This window comes from Balearica regulorum, chromosome 4, assembly GCF_011004875.1.
Source record: "Balearica regulorum gibbericeps isolate bBalReg1 chromosome 4, bBalReg1.pri, whole genome shotgun sequence".
In the NCBI taxonomy this organism is placed as follows: Eukaryota; Metazoa; Chordata; class Aves; order Gruiformes; family Gruidae; genus Balearica; species Balearica regulorum.
The window spans coordinates 3883620-3899655 of NC_046187.1; the positions used below are offsets into that span (position 1 = coordinate 3883620).

Genomic DNA, 16036 nt, shown 5'->3' on the forward strand with positions numbered 1-16036 from the left:
TAGCAATGCTTAGTGATCCCGTTTAATTAAGGCTGTGTTATGCCAGGAATTACACAAATGTACGTAAGAACCCCCCTTGTCCTGACAGATCTGTAGCTCATTTTCTGCAGCCCATGCATGGTACTGGTCTCGGCACCCCTCTGGGGAAACAGATTGGAAAGGGGCTCCAGCTCAGAAGGCAGGCAAGCTATTCCTCTTACTACCAGCACAATGTAAAGCTTAAGTAAAAGTAGGACAAATCTGGGTGGGGGGGGTGGGAAGAACCTTTTAGTTGATGTCAACATACAGTAAGCTGAGTTGAAACTCTTCAGGATCTTCTTGAGGGTGTCACAGGACAATTTTGACCCTGGCTGTGTGAGGAATTGGAATCATACTCTTTTTCACTTAGTATTTTAAAAGAAACCCCAAGGATGACTTCAAGTTCCTTGGCCAGGCACTATCCAGCTCGGGATGGCCATGGTAGCTGTGTAGGCTGTTCTGTCTGAGCAAAGCTTCTGCCTGTTGCACTTGTATTAATCATTATGTACCTCTTGGATCAGAGTTGATTTGCACCTGACCAACTCCAAGCATGGCAAACCTCATTTCACTTGTGTTTTCATTGTGTGGCCCTGTCTGTAGGGGAAATATGCCTGATTTCTGAAGTTAATTAAAAACTTTCTGTGCAAACTTCAGTTGCTTTGATCCCAGTTTAAAAGCTTGTGAGTGTGCATTTGTGTGTTCCCGTGCTTCGGAAGCAGGTCACGAGAGGGAGCACTTAGATAATAAGCTTCAGTTCATACAAAATAAACCAGTTTGTAGTCTGTTAATTTTTATTTTTTTTATGTAATCCCGTTTAATATGGCAAACAAATGCCATCTTTTGAGCCTGACGGCAGGATCTTGTCTTGCGTGTCAAGATTAAGTTCCCCTTTGTACGTGTTATACTCGACTGAAGTGGTAGGATTACCTTCAAAGGGAAGGGTTACAAAGGTTTGGCTATGAAGTCATCCGTAATAACATGAAGCAGGTTGCTTTGCTATTGCACAACAATAAAATGCAAAAGCCTGTCTGTAGGGTTACTCTGATTCCATGGTATGTAGTAAAGTTCTTTTTTTTTTTTCCTCTACATGAAATTCTAAGTACTTGATAGCTGATTGTTATTATACATGAGGCTTTTTGAATGCTATTTTATAAATTCCATTGTAAGGAAACATTTTGTACCTCTTCTATATTTACATAACAGTGTATGATTCTTATTATGTGACTACATCAGAGTTGTCAAGTCTCACAGAATTTCTAATTAAGCACAGAGGAGCAGTAGCCTTGGGAGCCATTACTCAGCTAGAACAGACAGATCTCCAGCAGCAGAAACCACGTGTCTGACCAAGCATAAGTAGTCACAGGTAGGACTTGCTGATGCTGAATGAGAAGTATTTGAGCAGTAGTGCCACTGCCCTGTTTTTGTCCTTATTAAAAAGCAGCCATGCCTCCACCTGGATTTTGTGCCACTGATCACAACCGTTTGGGCCTCGTAGTTTAGCCAGTTCTCAGTCTTCACCTCGCTGTCTGTTTGCGTAGCCAGTACCTGATCGGTTTGCCTGCGAGGCTGTGGTGGGAGGCAGTGCTGAAAGCCCTACTCGGGTCAAGGTAAATAACATCCACTGCTCTCCCCTTGTTCACTGAGCCAGTGTTCTCACTGTAGAAGGCTATCGCATTGATCAAGCTGACTTCCCTCCATAAATATATGCTGACTGCCCCATTCGTGTTGTCCTTAATATATTTGGAAATGACCCCCAGGATTATTTGTTCCATCACCTGCCAAGGATCAAGGTGAGGCTGAGCAGCCCACTCCCTGGATACTCCTTCACAAAAATGCAAGTGATGCTTGTTGTTTTCCCCCCTTCCAGTCCACAGGAATCTCTTCCAATTGTCTTGACCTTTCAAAGATAATCAAGAGTGGCCTTGTAGTGACACTGGCCAGCTCCTGGTCCCCTACTGGCACTTCTGTGTGCATCCCATCAGGTCCCATATACCTGTGTATGTCTAGTTCATTTAAACGTAGCCTAGCCTGATGTTCCACTGGGGAAGGTCTTCCCTGCTCCAGACTTTCCCCCTGCTCTGGAGGGACCTGGGATTGCTGAAGGCCAGCCTCCCCAGTAAAGGCTGAGATGAGGAAAGCATGAAGTACCTTGGCTTTTACCATGCTCTTTGTCACCAGGTCGCTTGTCCTATTCAGCAGTCGTCTTCCTTTAGCTGCCCATGTACCTTGTTGCCCTTCGTGTCCCCTTTGCTGATTCAGCTGCAAATGGATTTTGGCATTTGCTTAACTTCCTGCTTATAGGTGTGGACCATGCTTGAGCTTGGAGGAGAAATGCTTGAATCTGAACCCCTCTTCTCTCTGGGGCTGTATCCCATGGGATTCTTTCAAGCAGATTTCTGAATTCAGAGGTTGGAGTCAGTTTTCTTGAAGTCTAGGAGATGCTGCTGTTGTCTGTCCTGTTCTCTCAGTATTCTGAACTTTTCCATCTCATGGTCACTGCAGCCAAGGCTGCCTCTGACCTTTGCATCGCAGACAAGGTCTTCCTTCTTTGTGTATCAGGTTGAGCAAAGTGTCTCCTCTTGTGGACATGTTGAGCACCTGTGTCATGGAGCTGCCATCAAGAAGGTGTTCCAGAACCCTCCAGGTTGCTGCCCCTTCAGTAGGTATCAGGGTGGGTGAGTGCCCTGTGAAGACCAGAGCCTAGGAATGTTGAGTTTCCCCCAGTTGTCAGAAGAAAACCACCTTTAACAGGTGACTTCAGCTCTCGAATATAACTTGATTGAATATCACAAATGAGCAGAGTGCTGTCTCTTACAGCATGGTACTTGATTGCTTTTCAGAATGTTTTGTCCTAGAGCCCACGAAAGGTTATTTTCTATTTAGCTTTGAACAACAGGTAGGAAATAGTTCAAGATGTAACTAGTTGAACTACTAAGTAAAAATGACTGTAATTACATTTGCAGCATGCCTTAGGTCCTTAAATAAGATTCGAGGACAAACTTTAAATCACAAAACCACTTGGAAACTTTCATGTCAGAAGTTCAGCCCATAATAAATGATTCGGCTTTGAGGCAGGTTGCAGACACTTACCCTCCTTTCCCTTCTTCCCCCTCCCTCCACAGATGTAGAAAAAGTGGAAAAGAAAGTACGCTGGAAAAGGATTAAGAAAAATGAAAACATGTGGATTCTAGAGGAAATGGAAGTCCCTTTTTCACTGCATAGTGAAGACTAGTGTACGACCCCCAGTGTAGTGCGCAGGTCTTCGTTATGCCTGCTGGTTTCTGTGGTAGTTTTTTGTGGTTTTGTGCTCAGATACGATAGCACAGCATTACTCTATTACTGTCTGGCCTGCTATTTATCACCAGGACAAGAGGCGCATTGTGAGCAGGGCTCTGAGTTTTCCTTTGGCTCATTTCCTTTTGCCGTACTGGTGTTGAGCAGGCTTATGCTTGAATTTGGTGAGACTGGAATTAAACCGTATCCTGGGAAATACAAGATACTCTTCATCAGACTGACATACCTGTATGTCAGTGGTGTAATTTCTTAGTTCCCATGCCAACAGTTGCATTAGAAAAAATAGAAATTAGATCTGTTTCCAAAAGCAAAGGGTACATTTAAGCTTTTACCTTTTTTCCTTTTTCCCCATCATTTCCCCCCCCCCCCAAGCTAAATGTCATTGTTCTTGTGAGACTTGTTTAGCTGGCAGCTCTGCTCTCTCTCGTGGGGTAGGGATGTTTTTTCCTCCCACCCTGCGGAGCCCTGGTGACGGTTGGTAGTGGTGTCTGCTGGCTTGCCTTGTCATCAGTGACACAAACCCCGTTTCCACCACATCAGCCCTGGGGCTCGGATGTTGTGGTCTCCTTTGCAACTGTACTGTGACACGCCTGAAGCATCAGCTGTGAAGGAATTACCTGTGGCTGGATCCAAGGGTTTTAGTCCAATGAAACCCTAGACCAGCTGTGGTTGTGCATAGGGCGCTCCCACCAGTGACCATGAGTGGGCTGAGCATCTCTTGGTGAGACCCCAAAGCCCTGTGCAGCAGAAGGCAGGGGATCTGACCTACTGCAGAAGCAGCATTGCAGGGTGCCTTGCTGTAAAAGCTGTTGCCTCTGACCTTGAATCTCATGGCATGGCCATCAGGTTACCCCCAGGAGATTGATGGTTCTGCTTTCAGAGTGCTTCTAAGCACTGCTTGTGGCAGTGTTGTCATCCTTGCCTGAGTTGAGGCAGCCCTTGAATCAAGAAGGTCAGAATCAAAAATTGCATTGCAAGAGACCATTTCAGAGTAATTGCAGGAGGAGGATGTTACAAGGACGTAAAGGGCTTCAGCTGTTATTGCTCTTGTGTGTATTTAATGTAATACTGGTAACTTGTCGTGGAAGAGGCATGCAGTTAGGTCGAAGTGGGATAAAGAATGTAGGCCCAAGAAGGAGGGACATCCACCCTGTACTTGCCCTACAGATGCGGTATTGTTCTCTGCTCCTTGAAATACTGGAGCAGTGGAAACTGAAAGTGTTTTTTGAAGCTCTGGCTTCTTTCAAGTTGTGTTTATTATTTTTTATAAAAATAATAAAACCAACCCTTTTGAAGTACTCTCACTTTCTGCAAGGCTAGAAATAACACAGTTGAGTCCCAGACTTTGCCCATGTGTTTCCTGTGCTGTACTTCCAGGCTGATACTATGAGAGAGATCTATTTATATTTTGCTAAGTTAAAATATAATATGTTAACATGTGAATGTAGGTCAACTGATCAGTTAAGAAAGGACAAATTGTCTTATCAAGCTGGTTGTTGCTATGGAAGCTAAAACAAACCCGGAAGAATTTTGCTGTTCATAGCTTGTACTGTGGATTCTGAATCATCCAGTCATTGTACTCGGTGATTTCTAAAATGTTTGACTTGTGAAACTTGGCTTGTGAAGTAACGTAGGGACCAACAACCGTGCTTCCTAAGCCATGTTGATTTTATCTGTTGCTGTGGTTTACCCGTGCTTCTACAGTGCTCAGTATAAATTTTCATTTTAACAGGATCTCCAAACGTGGGTGAATGGTGCTAATGAAAATGGCTTTGTCCTCGTCTCGTTCGGAGCTGGTGTGAAATACCTGTCAGAAGATATAGCAAATAAGTTAGCACATGCTCTGGCGAGACTGCCTCAGAGAGTTATTTGGAGGTAAGTGCAACGATAGATGTACTTGGGGTGGTTTGAAGCATGCTTATTTCCCATTGTGCCGTCTTGATCTGGAGTTGCGGAAGCTGAAATTGAGGCAGTCTGAGGGCCTGACGCTTTTCAAAGATGCTCTTTTTATAGAAATGTTGCGGTCCCCTGATAATAAGGAGGAGCAATGGTTTTGTGGCAGAATAAGGCATAGGTTACACTCCTATGCTGAGTTTATATCCTAGAAAGATTGGGGACAGCGAAAAGAGTCTGAGGTTAGAACATTTGTGACATACTGTCATCATTTCTGATAAAGAAGCCACCCTAGGGAGCAAGAATGACATCCAGCTGATTTAATTCTAGGTTTTCTTTCTTTTTCTTTTTTCTTGCTTTTTTGGATCCCTTTTCCTCTTATCTGTAAACAGACTTTTATAATTGCTCTTCTCACTCTGTGAGAAATTGGAGGAAGAAAAATCTGCAGGAGTGAAAATCGGTAGTAAGTTTCTCAGCTCTGAAAACATCTTGAGTGGTACTCTCAACTCCCTGTAAAAACCCAAGAACTGTTTGATCAGCTTTGCTTCACATGGAGCGTTGCTATGGAATATAATTCAGGGGAGTTCATGTGAACCATTAGTTTCCAAATTATCAGTGTCTTAGAACTTACGACTGCTGCTCTTGCTGTGTTTTTGGAGTTGTGTTAGCAACCTATTTAGCAGCCTGATGCCCGCTGTCTCTTAGGGACTGGTTTTGCTGCTGTGTGTAACTCAAATAGCAAACCCCACTAATGAATAGAAAAATGGAAATTCCTCAGGCTATGACACAGAATCTTTGGTAGTTGTAGTAAAGATCCCCTCAGTTTGGGGGATAGTGCTGCTGTATGTTTGTTTCCTACGAAGGCTGCAAAGCTGCTTGGCTTGTAACTAATTGTTAGTTGCAGTTGATCTTGCTGCTTTGTTTTTTGTTTTATTTTTATCATGTTTTCCCTGGAATATTTTTCTGTAGGAAGTATCTGCTTTCTGTAGTAAATAAATCAATCTTAATGGATTTTTCTTGGGGATAGCTCTATTAGTACAGAAGCAACAATTTTGGTTGAAGCTGCATTGTGTTAAAATTTTCCTTGCTAGTATTTCCTCACCAATGCTTTTTTATGTTTTGCTTTGTTCTGGGTTTATCTGCAATCTATTATCTGCTGAATAGTGTTTTGGGTAAGGGAACCCACTTGCTGTATCTCTGTCATGACTTGTGGAATGGGAAGATGTTCCTGGGACTAGATGTAAGCCATGGTCTTTGGGAGAGCTGAGCAAGTGGCTTCCAGGCACCTCCGTGGGTATTTGAAATCCATAATTAAATACCTAAATATGAAATTGAGTCCAACTTTACTTTGGTTTTTTTTCTTCAGATCATTGACCTATGGTCTGTGTTGGATGCAAGTGATTTTTATACTAGACATTTCTACAAGTGAGAGAGGTGGTACTGCTTGGCAGTCTTGGGTCACCATGCCAGATCAAGGAAGTCTCCGTAGTTTGTTATATGCTTCTGATCATGGAATACTAGTTAGAGCCCAAACTAGCAACATACTTCATTTGCTTTTATAAACATAGTCTTTTTTAACACACAGAATGTACAAGCCAATTGTAAAGATACATGGCATACTTAATTGGGAATATGTAGATGATTCTGTATGAAGTTAACAGTTATGGAGCTCTCTAACCAGATATTTTTCAGTCACTTGATGGAGCTGTCACAAACCAGCTCTATCTTCTAGTAGTCATTGGTAACTTTTTCCCCCTCTTTCTTTTCTGTTTAGAATATATTTAACTTTCTGTATTAACTGTATATAACATTAGTATGTAAATCAGTTTGTATTTTGAGCCTGTATTTTATGGGCTAAACTTTCCCAGCAACCTTAGGTGAGCAAGATGTTGCCATTGGGTTTCAGGCATTCGAGCAAGTAAGGAAGAGACACTTGTCAGTCTGATCCCAGACTCTTCATCTTCTTGCCTTTATAAGCTGAGCTGTCAGCCTTTCCCTTCCTGGTATTAGTAACTCTTTTTAAAATATGACACTGTCAATTATGAGGAGCTACAGGAAACTGTCCAACTGAAAGGGAATGCTTCTGATGGTAAGGATTATTATTTGTGTGCTGATGGGATGTTCTTGGTGGAGCTACTTACCTGGTACTAGCCAGTGTTTTCAGTTAAGCAATGGCCGCGGAACCGTAGAGAGGTTATAACTGTGACTGGCAGGAGGTTTTATTAGAGTTACATATGCTTTGAGAAGGAACTACACTGCCATTATGTTAATAGAACACATTGCATTTCAAGCCAGACTGCAAGGAAACTGATGAAAACGTGAAGTTGGAAGCTATTGGCTATTTACAGCATTTTGGTTGAGCCTATTTTGTTTTCTTGTAACTGAGTAAACGGTATCCCCATGTAACTGGAAATATGCTTAGGGCTCATGGATCACTTGGTTTGATGCTCTGGTTTGAGTTTATTGATTTTGGAAGTCTTTAACTCGGCTTCCATTTGATTTTATTGTTTTAGGTTTTCGGGAAACAAACCGAGGAATTTAGGCAACAATACGAAGCTTATAGAATGGTTACCGCAAAATGACCTCCTTGGTGAGTATCTATTTTGGTCATATATCGCTGCTTCTCACTCAAGTTCAGGTTGCTCTTCCAACAATATTCTACTGAATTAGCAGTCATTATAAAGCTAGGATAACTTCTGTAATGGCAGTCATAGAACAAGGATATAGAATTTGTCAGAATTTCAGAGATGATGATATCAAATGCCTTTTGTTAATTATCTTTCCCTAGTACTAACTCAGTTTTTTTCTTAAGTTGATAGGGTGGAAGGACATAGTTATTCCAAAGGCTATTTGGCTTAAATGGGAAAAATTTTTTGACAAATGTATTCTTCTATAGCATGGAAGCCTTGCAGTTGTGGGGGGGAGCATATTAAATAAGTAGAAATTCTCTTGGATCTGCTATTTTAGGGAACTGATGACTGTAACTTAATTTCTCTGTTACGAAAAAGCATGGTATGGTGTTTGGTCTCTTTGTGGAAGAGTCATAAAACTGAGCATTCAGAAATTGTTCACATTGCATCAAAGCAAGTCCTAGGGATCTGTACATACTGCTATATGTACCCACCTTTATTTTTCTCCAAAGAGAGCTTTAACAGAACTTGGGCAGAACTTAAGCCTTTATGTTTACCCTGAGGTACTCTGGGTTCTCAAGTGCAAAGATGAAACTCGATATTGTTCCATCTTTTGGTAAAGATTATGTTAGAATCTATGCATTTTATTTTTTCCCCCTTCCTTCCCTGTCAAAGGGTAGCTGAACACATTGCAGATCCGAGGGGCCACAGAATAGTTAGGCTTTTTTCTGGGACACGTGGATGTTTGTGTGTTTAGAAAACAGCTCCAGTGCTATGATGGGTGCTGATGAATGCGCTGAGCATGTCCGTGCATCAGTGTGTGTGCGTGTCAGCGGGAGTGCTTATTGTAATGTAGTGATTAGGCAAATGACTTTTAAACCAGGTAGATTTGTTTTGGATACTAAATTGCTCTGAGGCAGTCTCATTTTTCCATTATATAGGGTTGTTACCATTATTGTCAGATCTTGCTAGCCTGAAGTAAGGCATGTGAAGCTTTAGAGAGAATGTAACATCATTTGTCAGGTTATTAAATAGCCTGTATTTCATATGAACAATGAGGAAAAAAGCTCTCTCCCTGGCTTATTTGTACTGCTAAACTGGTTAGTCACCAGCTGCAGGTACTCAGGAGTAAACAATGTGTATTAATTACTCCATTCATTTTACACAGCTCAAATACATGAGAATTTCCTTTGCGTTGGCCATTCCTTCTCCTCAGTGTATAAGGAAATCATCTAATGCATGTGAAACTTCAGCAGAGTGAGTTTGAGGAGAGCTTCAGAACAAGTTGCATTCATTTTTGCCTTCCTGAATTGCAGCCATAGAATCATGTTGACAAATGTGTTGTCCCCAGTTGCTTCAATAACTCTACATTAAGGAGATACAAATGTTTTGGTTGTGTTCTAGGGGTTTGTTTGTGTTTTAATCTTCGTGCCTCTTCTGTTTTCAGGTCACTCTAACATTAAAGCTTTTCTTAGTCACGGAGGTTTGAACAGCATTTTTGAAACCATGTACCACGGGGTCCCGGTGGTGGGGATTCCCCTTTTTGGAGACCATTATGATACTATGACTCGTGTGCAGGCCAAAGGCATGGGAATATTGTTGAACTGGAAGACTGTCACTGAGAGTGAATTGTATGAAGCCCTAGTAAAAGTTATTAATGATCCCAGGTATGGAATGAGCGATTGTTTCTTACTTTTATTTTAAGTTGTGGTTATGAGATCAATATCCATATACAGAACCTTTGTGCAAGAGAAAAAACCCTGCACATTGGGATTTATTTGTGTGCAAGTCTTCGGTTGTCCCATTTCACAAGATTACCCGAGTGATCAGGTTTCTGTGTAGATGCTAAGCTTGTTGCTCAGCATACCAAAACTCAGTTGTCTCATTTGTTTTTTGCCACGGTTGCCGTGTGAAGGGCAGCAAGGTTATAGAAACAAACCTGTCCTGACTTACTCCTTGCTGTAGACCCATGTCTCTTTTGTGTCTTGATTACTCCGTATTTAATGGTCTGACTGTTGTGCTGCCTAAGGGGCCTGGAGTAAAATACAGCTGTATGGTTGTAGGGTGGCGTGTTTGGTTTGTAGCTAAAAATATGACTGTAGTCAATAAGAGGGACACTTTTCTGAAGTCCCATGACTTCATTTAAAAAAGAAATATTATTTTCCTGTTCTGGACAGTAATACCTCTCTTAAGGGCAGGAATGTCACTTGTGTTTATCTCAATGACAAAATCCTAACAAATTATTATGAATACAAGGACTCCAGTCTCCTCTGTAATTTTTTTGGTACTCAGGTGGAATAAGTAAGAGCCCATGACCTGGGTTTTGTAACTCTCATTCCAGCAACTGAATTTGCTCAGGGATATTGAAGTATGAGGAGAGAGTCTCTTCACAAGTTTGATCCCAAATCTGTTTTAAACATCTGTGGTGTTCAGACCATCTCCAGATAAAAAATAATGACGTATTAGCTGGTGGCTTATTGTGTCAGACTAACTGTGGTTTTGGGGTGTGGTGCCGACACTGCTTCTTGCTTTCATGGGAGCAAAATCTTCCTGCAGCGCTTGCCTTGGGAAAGGAGAAACCTGTCAGGAGCGAGCAGCAGAACCGCAGCAAAGGGGAATGTCACTAAAGAGATCTCAATAACATCAGTTGCATCACCTTTCCCTTGTGCAATTATCCTTAGTAGAAAGGCAAGTCCTGCATAAATAACCTGTTGGCCCTGCAGCTGCGAGGAGCAGGGAGAGAAGGAATTTGGCATGATCTACTGCTGAGGATGGCAGCCTGTTGAGGGGAAAAAAAAGTTTGAGCCTGAACTCTGGACCCAAGTGGAAATAGTCTACTGCACAATCAAGATGGAGTTTTTTGCTCTGTTCTGTGTTTCTCTACTAATTGAGTTGCACAACAACATAAAAATGAGTGGTGTTAGGGTATGTTGCCACTTTACAGTGGGAAGGGCAAATGCGTCTCAATAGGATTCATTTTGGATTAGATAAGATTTGCCTCTGGCAGCAGGTCAGCTTGGCTCTTCGTAGCTTTGCTGGAGGGTGGATTTCTGCCTTTAGTCACACATGGGTCTGCTTTTTTCTAGTTTTTTTTTCATCAATGAGCAATACAGGCTGATGTAAAGACACATTATCTGCCGTGTCTAGCCCTCTGTATGCTGGTGGTCGCGAGAGTCCCGCGGTAACACGCTGTTTGATCTGAAGAGGCTTAAGCATGTTTACCTGTTTGCAGGCTTGCATTGCTCAGAGCGCTGATGATGATTTTTCCTTTCTTCCCTCTTTTTTCTTCCCTGCAGCTACCGGCAGCGGGCCCAGAGGCTGTCTGAGATTCACAAAGACCAACCCGGTCATCCTGTTAACCGGACTGTATACTGGATTAATTACATCCTCCGTCACAACGGAGCCCAACATCTACGTGCCGCTGTTTACAGCATCTCTTTATATCAGTATTTCTTACTGGATATTGCCTTTGTTGTACTAGTGGGTGCTGCCTTACTTTATTATAGTTTGGCCAGGATAACAAAATTTATCCGCAAACAAAGCAAACATCTTTGGTCAAATGATGAACATAGCGCTGTTAATGGACATTACCAGAATGGGATACCAAATGGCAAGTATAGAAGAAATGGCCACATTAAGCATGAAAAAAAGGTGAAATGAGCCAAATGCCCCATGTAAAGTAGTAATGAATCAGATCAGTAATTGAATTTTATCGCTGTAACTTAGTCTAACAACTACTTAAAACCTCAATAAGCAGTTCTAACACTCCCCTTCGGTATGTAATATTATGTCACAAAATTCTATGGAACTAAGAAAAGTCTTTAAAAAAAAAAAGCACAACTTAAAATGGGAAATATTTTATTCTTAATACTGATGCAGAGAGGTTATTTTGGCACTGAAGTTTTTAGAAGCCTTAATTCTCTAAAGTTATACAGTGATCGTATTTATGAATTTTCAGTTTATAAAAGCTGAATGTGTGTGTCCCAAATGAGGAAAGGTTTCTTTTAATTTGCAGAGTTTTTTCCTTTTTTATTATTTTAATATATCCATCTTTTAGCTGAAACTTTAGTGCTAGCTCGGTGTTTCGTTTGTTGAAGGTTCACATTGTATAAGAATGCTGTTAAAAAAAAAAATTCCCAGTCTTTGCAAGAAATAGCAAGCTGCGGACTGAGAACACAGACATGAAAAAAACCAAACAAACTTGAAAGGAGCACTGAAGAAAAATGGCAAAAATATGTACTCTTTTACAGATAAGCTGCATGACTCTTCTGCTCACTACCAGTACTTTGGAGAAAAGGGTCTTGAGCGAGTTAGAATATATCTTAATTTTTAAGTTAGGCAAAATTTTATTAGTTGCCTTTTTCTGCACAAACAAGTTATGCCATGAAAATATTAGGCAGTTCTATTTCAGTTTAAAATGTGGCTGTGTGGGAAGTAGATTTGCATAATTAAGAAAAATAAATGAAACCACCACCAACAAAGAAAATGTAGCCCTGTGTTTAACGCAGAAGGCTTTGTAATGGCCTAGAGCTGTGCAGAATCAAACCGCTATTTGGGGTTTGTTTTAAAAAAAAAAAAGCAACAAACACCCCTTGTTCCCCAAAGTTGAATGTCTTTCCTATTAATTCTCATTAAGTTCTTTCTAAATCTCAGTGTTGTAGATGTTCTCTTGCAATGGTTGTATCTGGAAAAAATATTACCTTCTATTAGTCTGGGCCACGCAATCCATGTTTCGCATAGTTGCCAATACAAATTCTCCGATGTGGGATGGGAGGCTGCTCTCCGGGTGGGTGACCAGCCTTCCTTCCCAGGTCTGACGGGACGTGTGGGGTGAAGCCCGGCCACCCGAGCGCGAGGTTTGCAGAGGTGGTCGTGTCCCCCTTCCCTTGTTACGGCCCCTCTCTGCAACAATCTCTTTCAATCATTGTCGCCGACGTGGGACGCTGGCGGTGGTGCGCGCCGAGGGCGGGGATGCAGGGCGCTGGGCGTAAAATCATAACTGCCCTGCAGAACCAGAGTTGGCAACTATGAGTTTATTTCTGTGTCATTCTGTTTACTTGGAATTTGCACTACACATGTTGTGAGTGTATGCTTTATTTATTTGTAGTTTGAAATCCCATGCCTGAAAGAGAAAGGAAAGAAACCCATTTACCTAGTGTTGTTCACTAACATGGGAAGAGCTGTGATGATTACAGGATGCCGAGATCATCTTCATACACAGTGATGCAATATTTCACTATCATTCCATCAGGAGCCTCTATCCTATAGCAATAAGTAACAGTACAGTTATGTTTCTAATATACAGTACAGCTTCTTGTACTGCTTTCTGAATACTTGAAGAAAATGGTGTTATAAATAAGCCTATTAGCTATACCTTTTTACAATCTTGCAGTTCGTGGCAACTAAAGGAGCACACAGAGGCGATGAACGGTGGGATGGTAAATAAGACTTCGAGTGTATGAATGACTTGGTTTAAATGGTTTTTTTTGGCATTGAAGAAGGTACATAAGCACTGACCGGATGATTAAGCATAATTTAATCTCCACTGTGATAAAACTTAAGCAATAAACATGGATTTAATAGAGAAATTATGTTGTGGGAAGCATATTTTTATTCAAATGAATGCTGTTTATCTTAAAAGTATGTAGTGTGTGTGAGTGTATATAAATGGATGCTTATTAGGATACACAAATTCTTCCTTGTCAGTATATACTGTGATGCATGATACCTATCTGAAATCAAAAATAATTCTATTTTGTGAATGTATACCCATTGCCTGTAGGAGCATTGAATCAGTTGAAAGATGGAATGCTTAACCTGATTTTAAGGCAGTTAATTTTTTTTCAAGTTCCTGGTAAAGTGCGGGTTTTTTCTGTATGTGGCGTTATACTTGTTTTCTAAGAAAACAAAACCAAAAGATTTTTGGCAGTGATATTAGATGAGATCATATCTGAATAGTCTCTTTAGATATGAATGTGCTTCAGGTCCATTGCAAAAAAAAAAGAAGTTGCTGCGTTATTGTATTACTGAGTGTTTAGATGGGTCTGATCCACCTAAAGAAATATCTGTGGTGTTCAAAGTTACTTTCTGTAAGTTCAGATATGATCTGATACTGTGGTTATTTTTCATTTCAGCTCCCTGCAGTGTCACGGGAACCTTTATTAAATGAAATGGGTGGGTAATGGCGTGGGGGAACACTTCCACAAGACACCTCTGACAGGAGGAGAGTAAAACTGGTGCCAACCCAGTCACCTCGTAGCTGTTCCTGGGGCGGGCGGGTGTGCAGAAGTCCCTTGGCACCACAGCAAGGTAACCTGAGGCCCTTGTGGCTTTCTAAATGGGCTTCACTGCTCTCACAAATATCTGTGTGTGAGGAAAAACCAGTAATTGGAGCAACTGAGAAACTATTTGGTGGGCAATGCTAGCAGACAAGAAATAGCCACGATAAGATGGACATGTGCCACTTGCACAAAGAATTTCAAAGAAGCTTGAGACACTTGGGCATTTGCCATAAATCTTGGTGTTCTGCTTTGTGATTTTCTCAGAATAGCTCAAGGAGTCGAGAAGAAAGCAGCCATAAAAACAAGGCACTTATCACCTACAGAAAAAGGTTCTGGAGAGGGTTATCAAGTATTCAGAGTTTAAGGAGATCTATGTGCTAGCAGGTTTTTCTTACTTGCCAGGATTTGAATACTATTCTGTGTTAATCTTTTTGATGTTCTTGAAAGAGAGCACTTTCTATGAAGCTGATTGTGTTCTGATTTTATTCTATGACATGGTAAGTATGCAGTGTTTGCTGTAGTTAGCCTGACCTGTACGCCTGTAGTGAAGAGGCACAATTAAAATACTAGCGTGTGCATACTTTTAAGCAAACCTTAGCCCTGTCATTTCCAGGGTGCTAAATTTTCCCCCTTAATTTGTGTGGGTACCTACAAGTGGGTTTATTTGTATATGAAATCTAAAACGTGTGCGTCTGTATTAGTAAGAAACAGAAGGTGGCCGTTTGATTCCTTCTGAAGCTAAGCAGTGTTTCATATGCTTGGGTGACTTCTAAGAAAACATCAGTACTTTTAATCAATTTTGGGGTTTTTTGATGTCTTGACATGACTCCTGTCTTCCTTGCTGTACAATACTAGGGATGGCTAGTGACCAACAAATGCGAGGCGTGATTATTCTTTCGAGTGACATAATTTTCACCATTAAAGACACCGTACTTTTTCCTGCAATGAGATCACATAACATTTTCTTTTGAGATGTGTTTCTGTTTTGGAGGCTGGGGGAAACGTGTGTTTAAAGATGGATATAACAAATCCAATATTATACGAGAAACTGCCCATGTTGTTTTAGCTTGTGTATTGGTATAAACAGTGGCGATGCTTGCAAAAAAAGTGGGCTGTTGTGCTATGAAATACTTTCTCTTGTGGTTCCCTGGGATGGTAATACTCTGATTTCCAAAAAAGAAGGCAACACCTCTTAGGAGAAGGGTCACTTATGTATATATGAGAAGAGCCTCTGAAGTCTTGTTCCTGCTCTTTATATTAAAGGTGTGGGTGTGCTACAGAACAAAGGTGAAAGCAGCCCTATTGCCCTCAACAGCGTGGGGGGCTTTTGAGCAGATCCTGATTAGGATGAAGAGGAATTTTCCTCAGAAATTTCATGTTTGCCTTGTGTGAATTGTTTTATTACAGAGCTGTAAAGAAAACCAAGTAATACATTTATTTTCTTATTCTGGTCCAGCAGCACTGGTAGGAGAGAGGTAGCTCTAGTCAGGAAAATTGTAACTCCTTTTCCTTCGGATAATTATAACATTTTACTCAGAATGCAGAAATTCCTTTAGTTGAAGGAATTTTTAAAAGGCATATTGAAAAATACGTGTGTAACTCCAGACTGCGTACTGAATCACAGTATGAAGTCTGAGGCTTTAATCACCTGTTTGATCAATACTGTTTATTATGCATTAAACAGAAGACAGTCTTAAAAGAAACAGGATTAATCTGCCAAGACAGCCTTCTGCTATTGTTCGGTAAATACTGCAGACCAGTTGATGCTTATTTATCCGAAGGAAAATTTGTATCTTTCAGTAGTACAAAACTGATTTATCTAGGGTTGTGGGTGTATGTGGTCTTTTAAACAAACAACAACCAATGCTAATTTTTATTTTATTGTAAAATAGCAAAAAAGGAGCATGTCATGCGTCTGTC

General features: G+C 41.0%; 1 protein-coding gene across 2 annotated transcripts in view; it reads left to right on the forward strand.

Moving 5' to 3' along the window:
* Positions 1-11968, forward strand: part of UGT8 (UDP glycosyltransferase 8) — a 43302-nt gene extending 31334 nt beyond the window's left edge. Inside the window, exons 3-6 of one of the 2 annotated variants that reach the window (XM_075751011.1) lie at positions 5045-5187; positions 7719-7795; positions 9283-9502; positions 11132-11968. In XM_075751011.1, coding sequence (XP_075607126.1) covers positions 5045-5187; positions 7719-7795; positions 9283-9502; positions 11132-11495 — 804 coding nt within the window. In that variant the 3' untranslated portion in view covers positions 11496-11968. The remainder of the gene's footprint in view (positions 1-5044; positions 5188-7718; positions 7796-9282; positions 9503-11131) is intronic. The other variant, XM_075751012.1, reaches the window with a different exon arrangement.
* The last annotated feature ends 4068 nt before the right edge of the window (positions 11969-16036 follow it).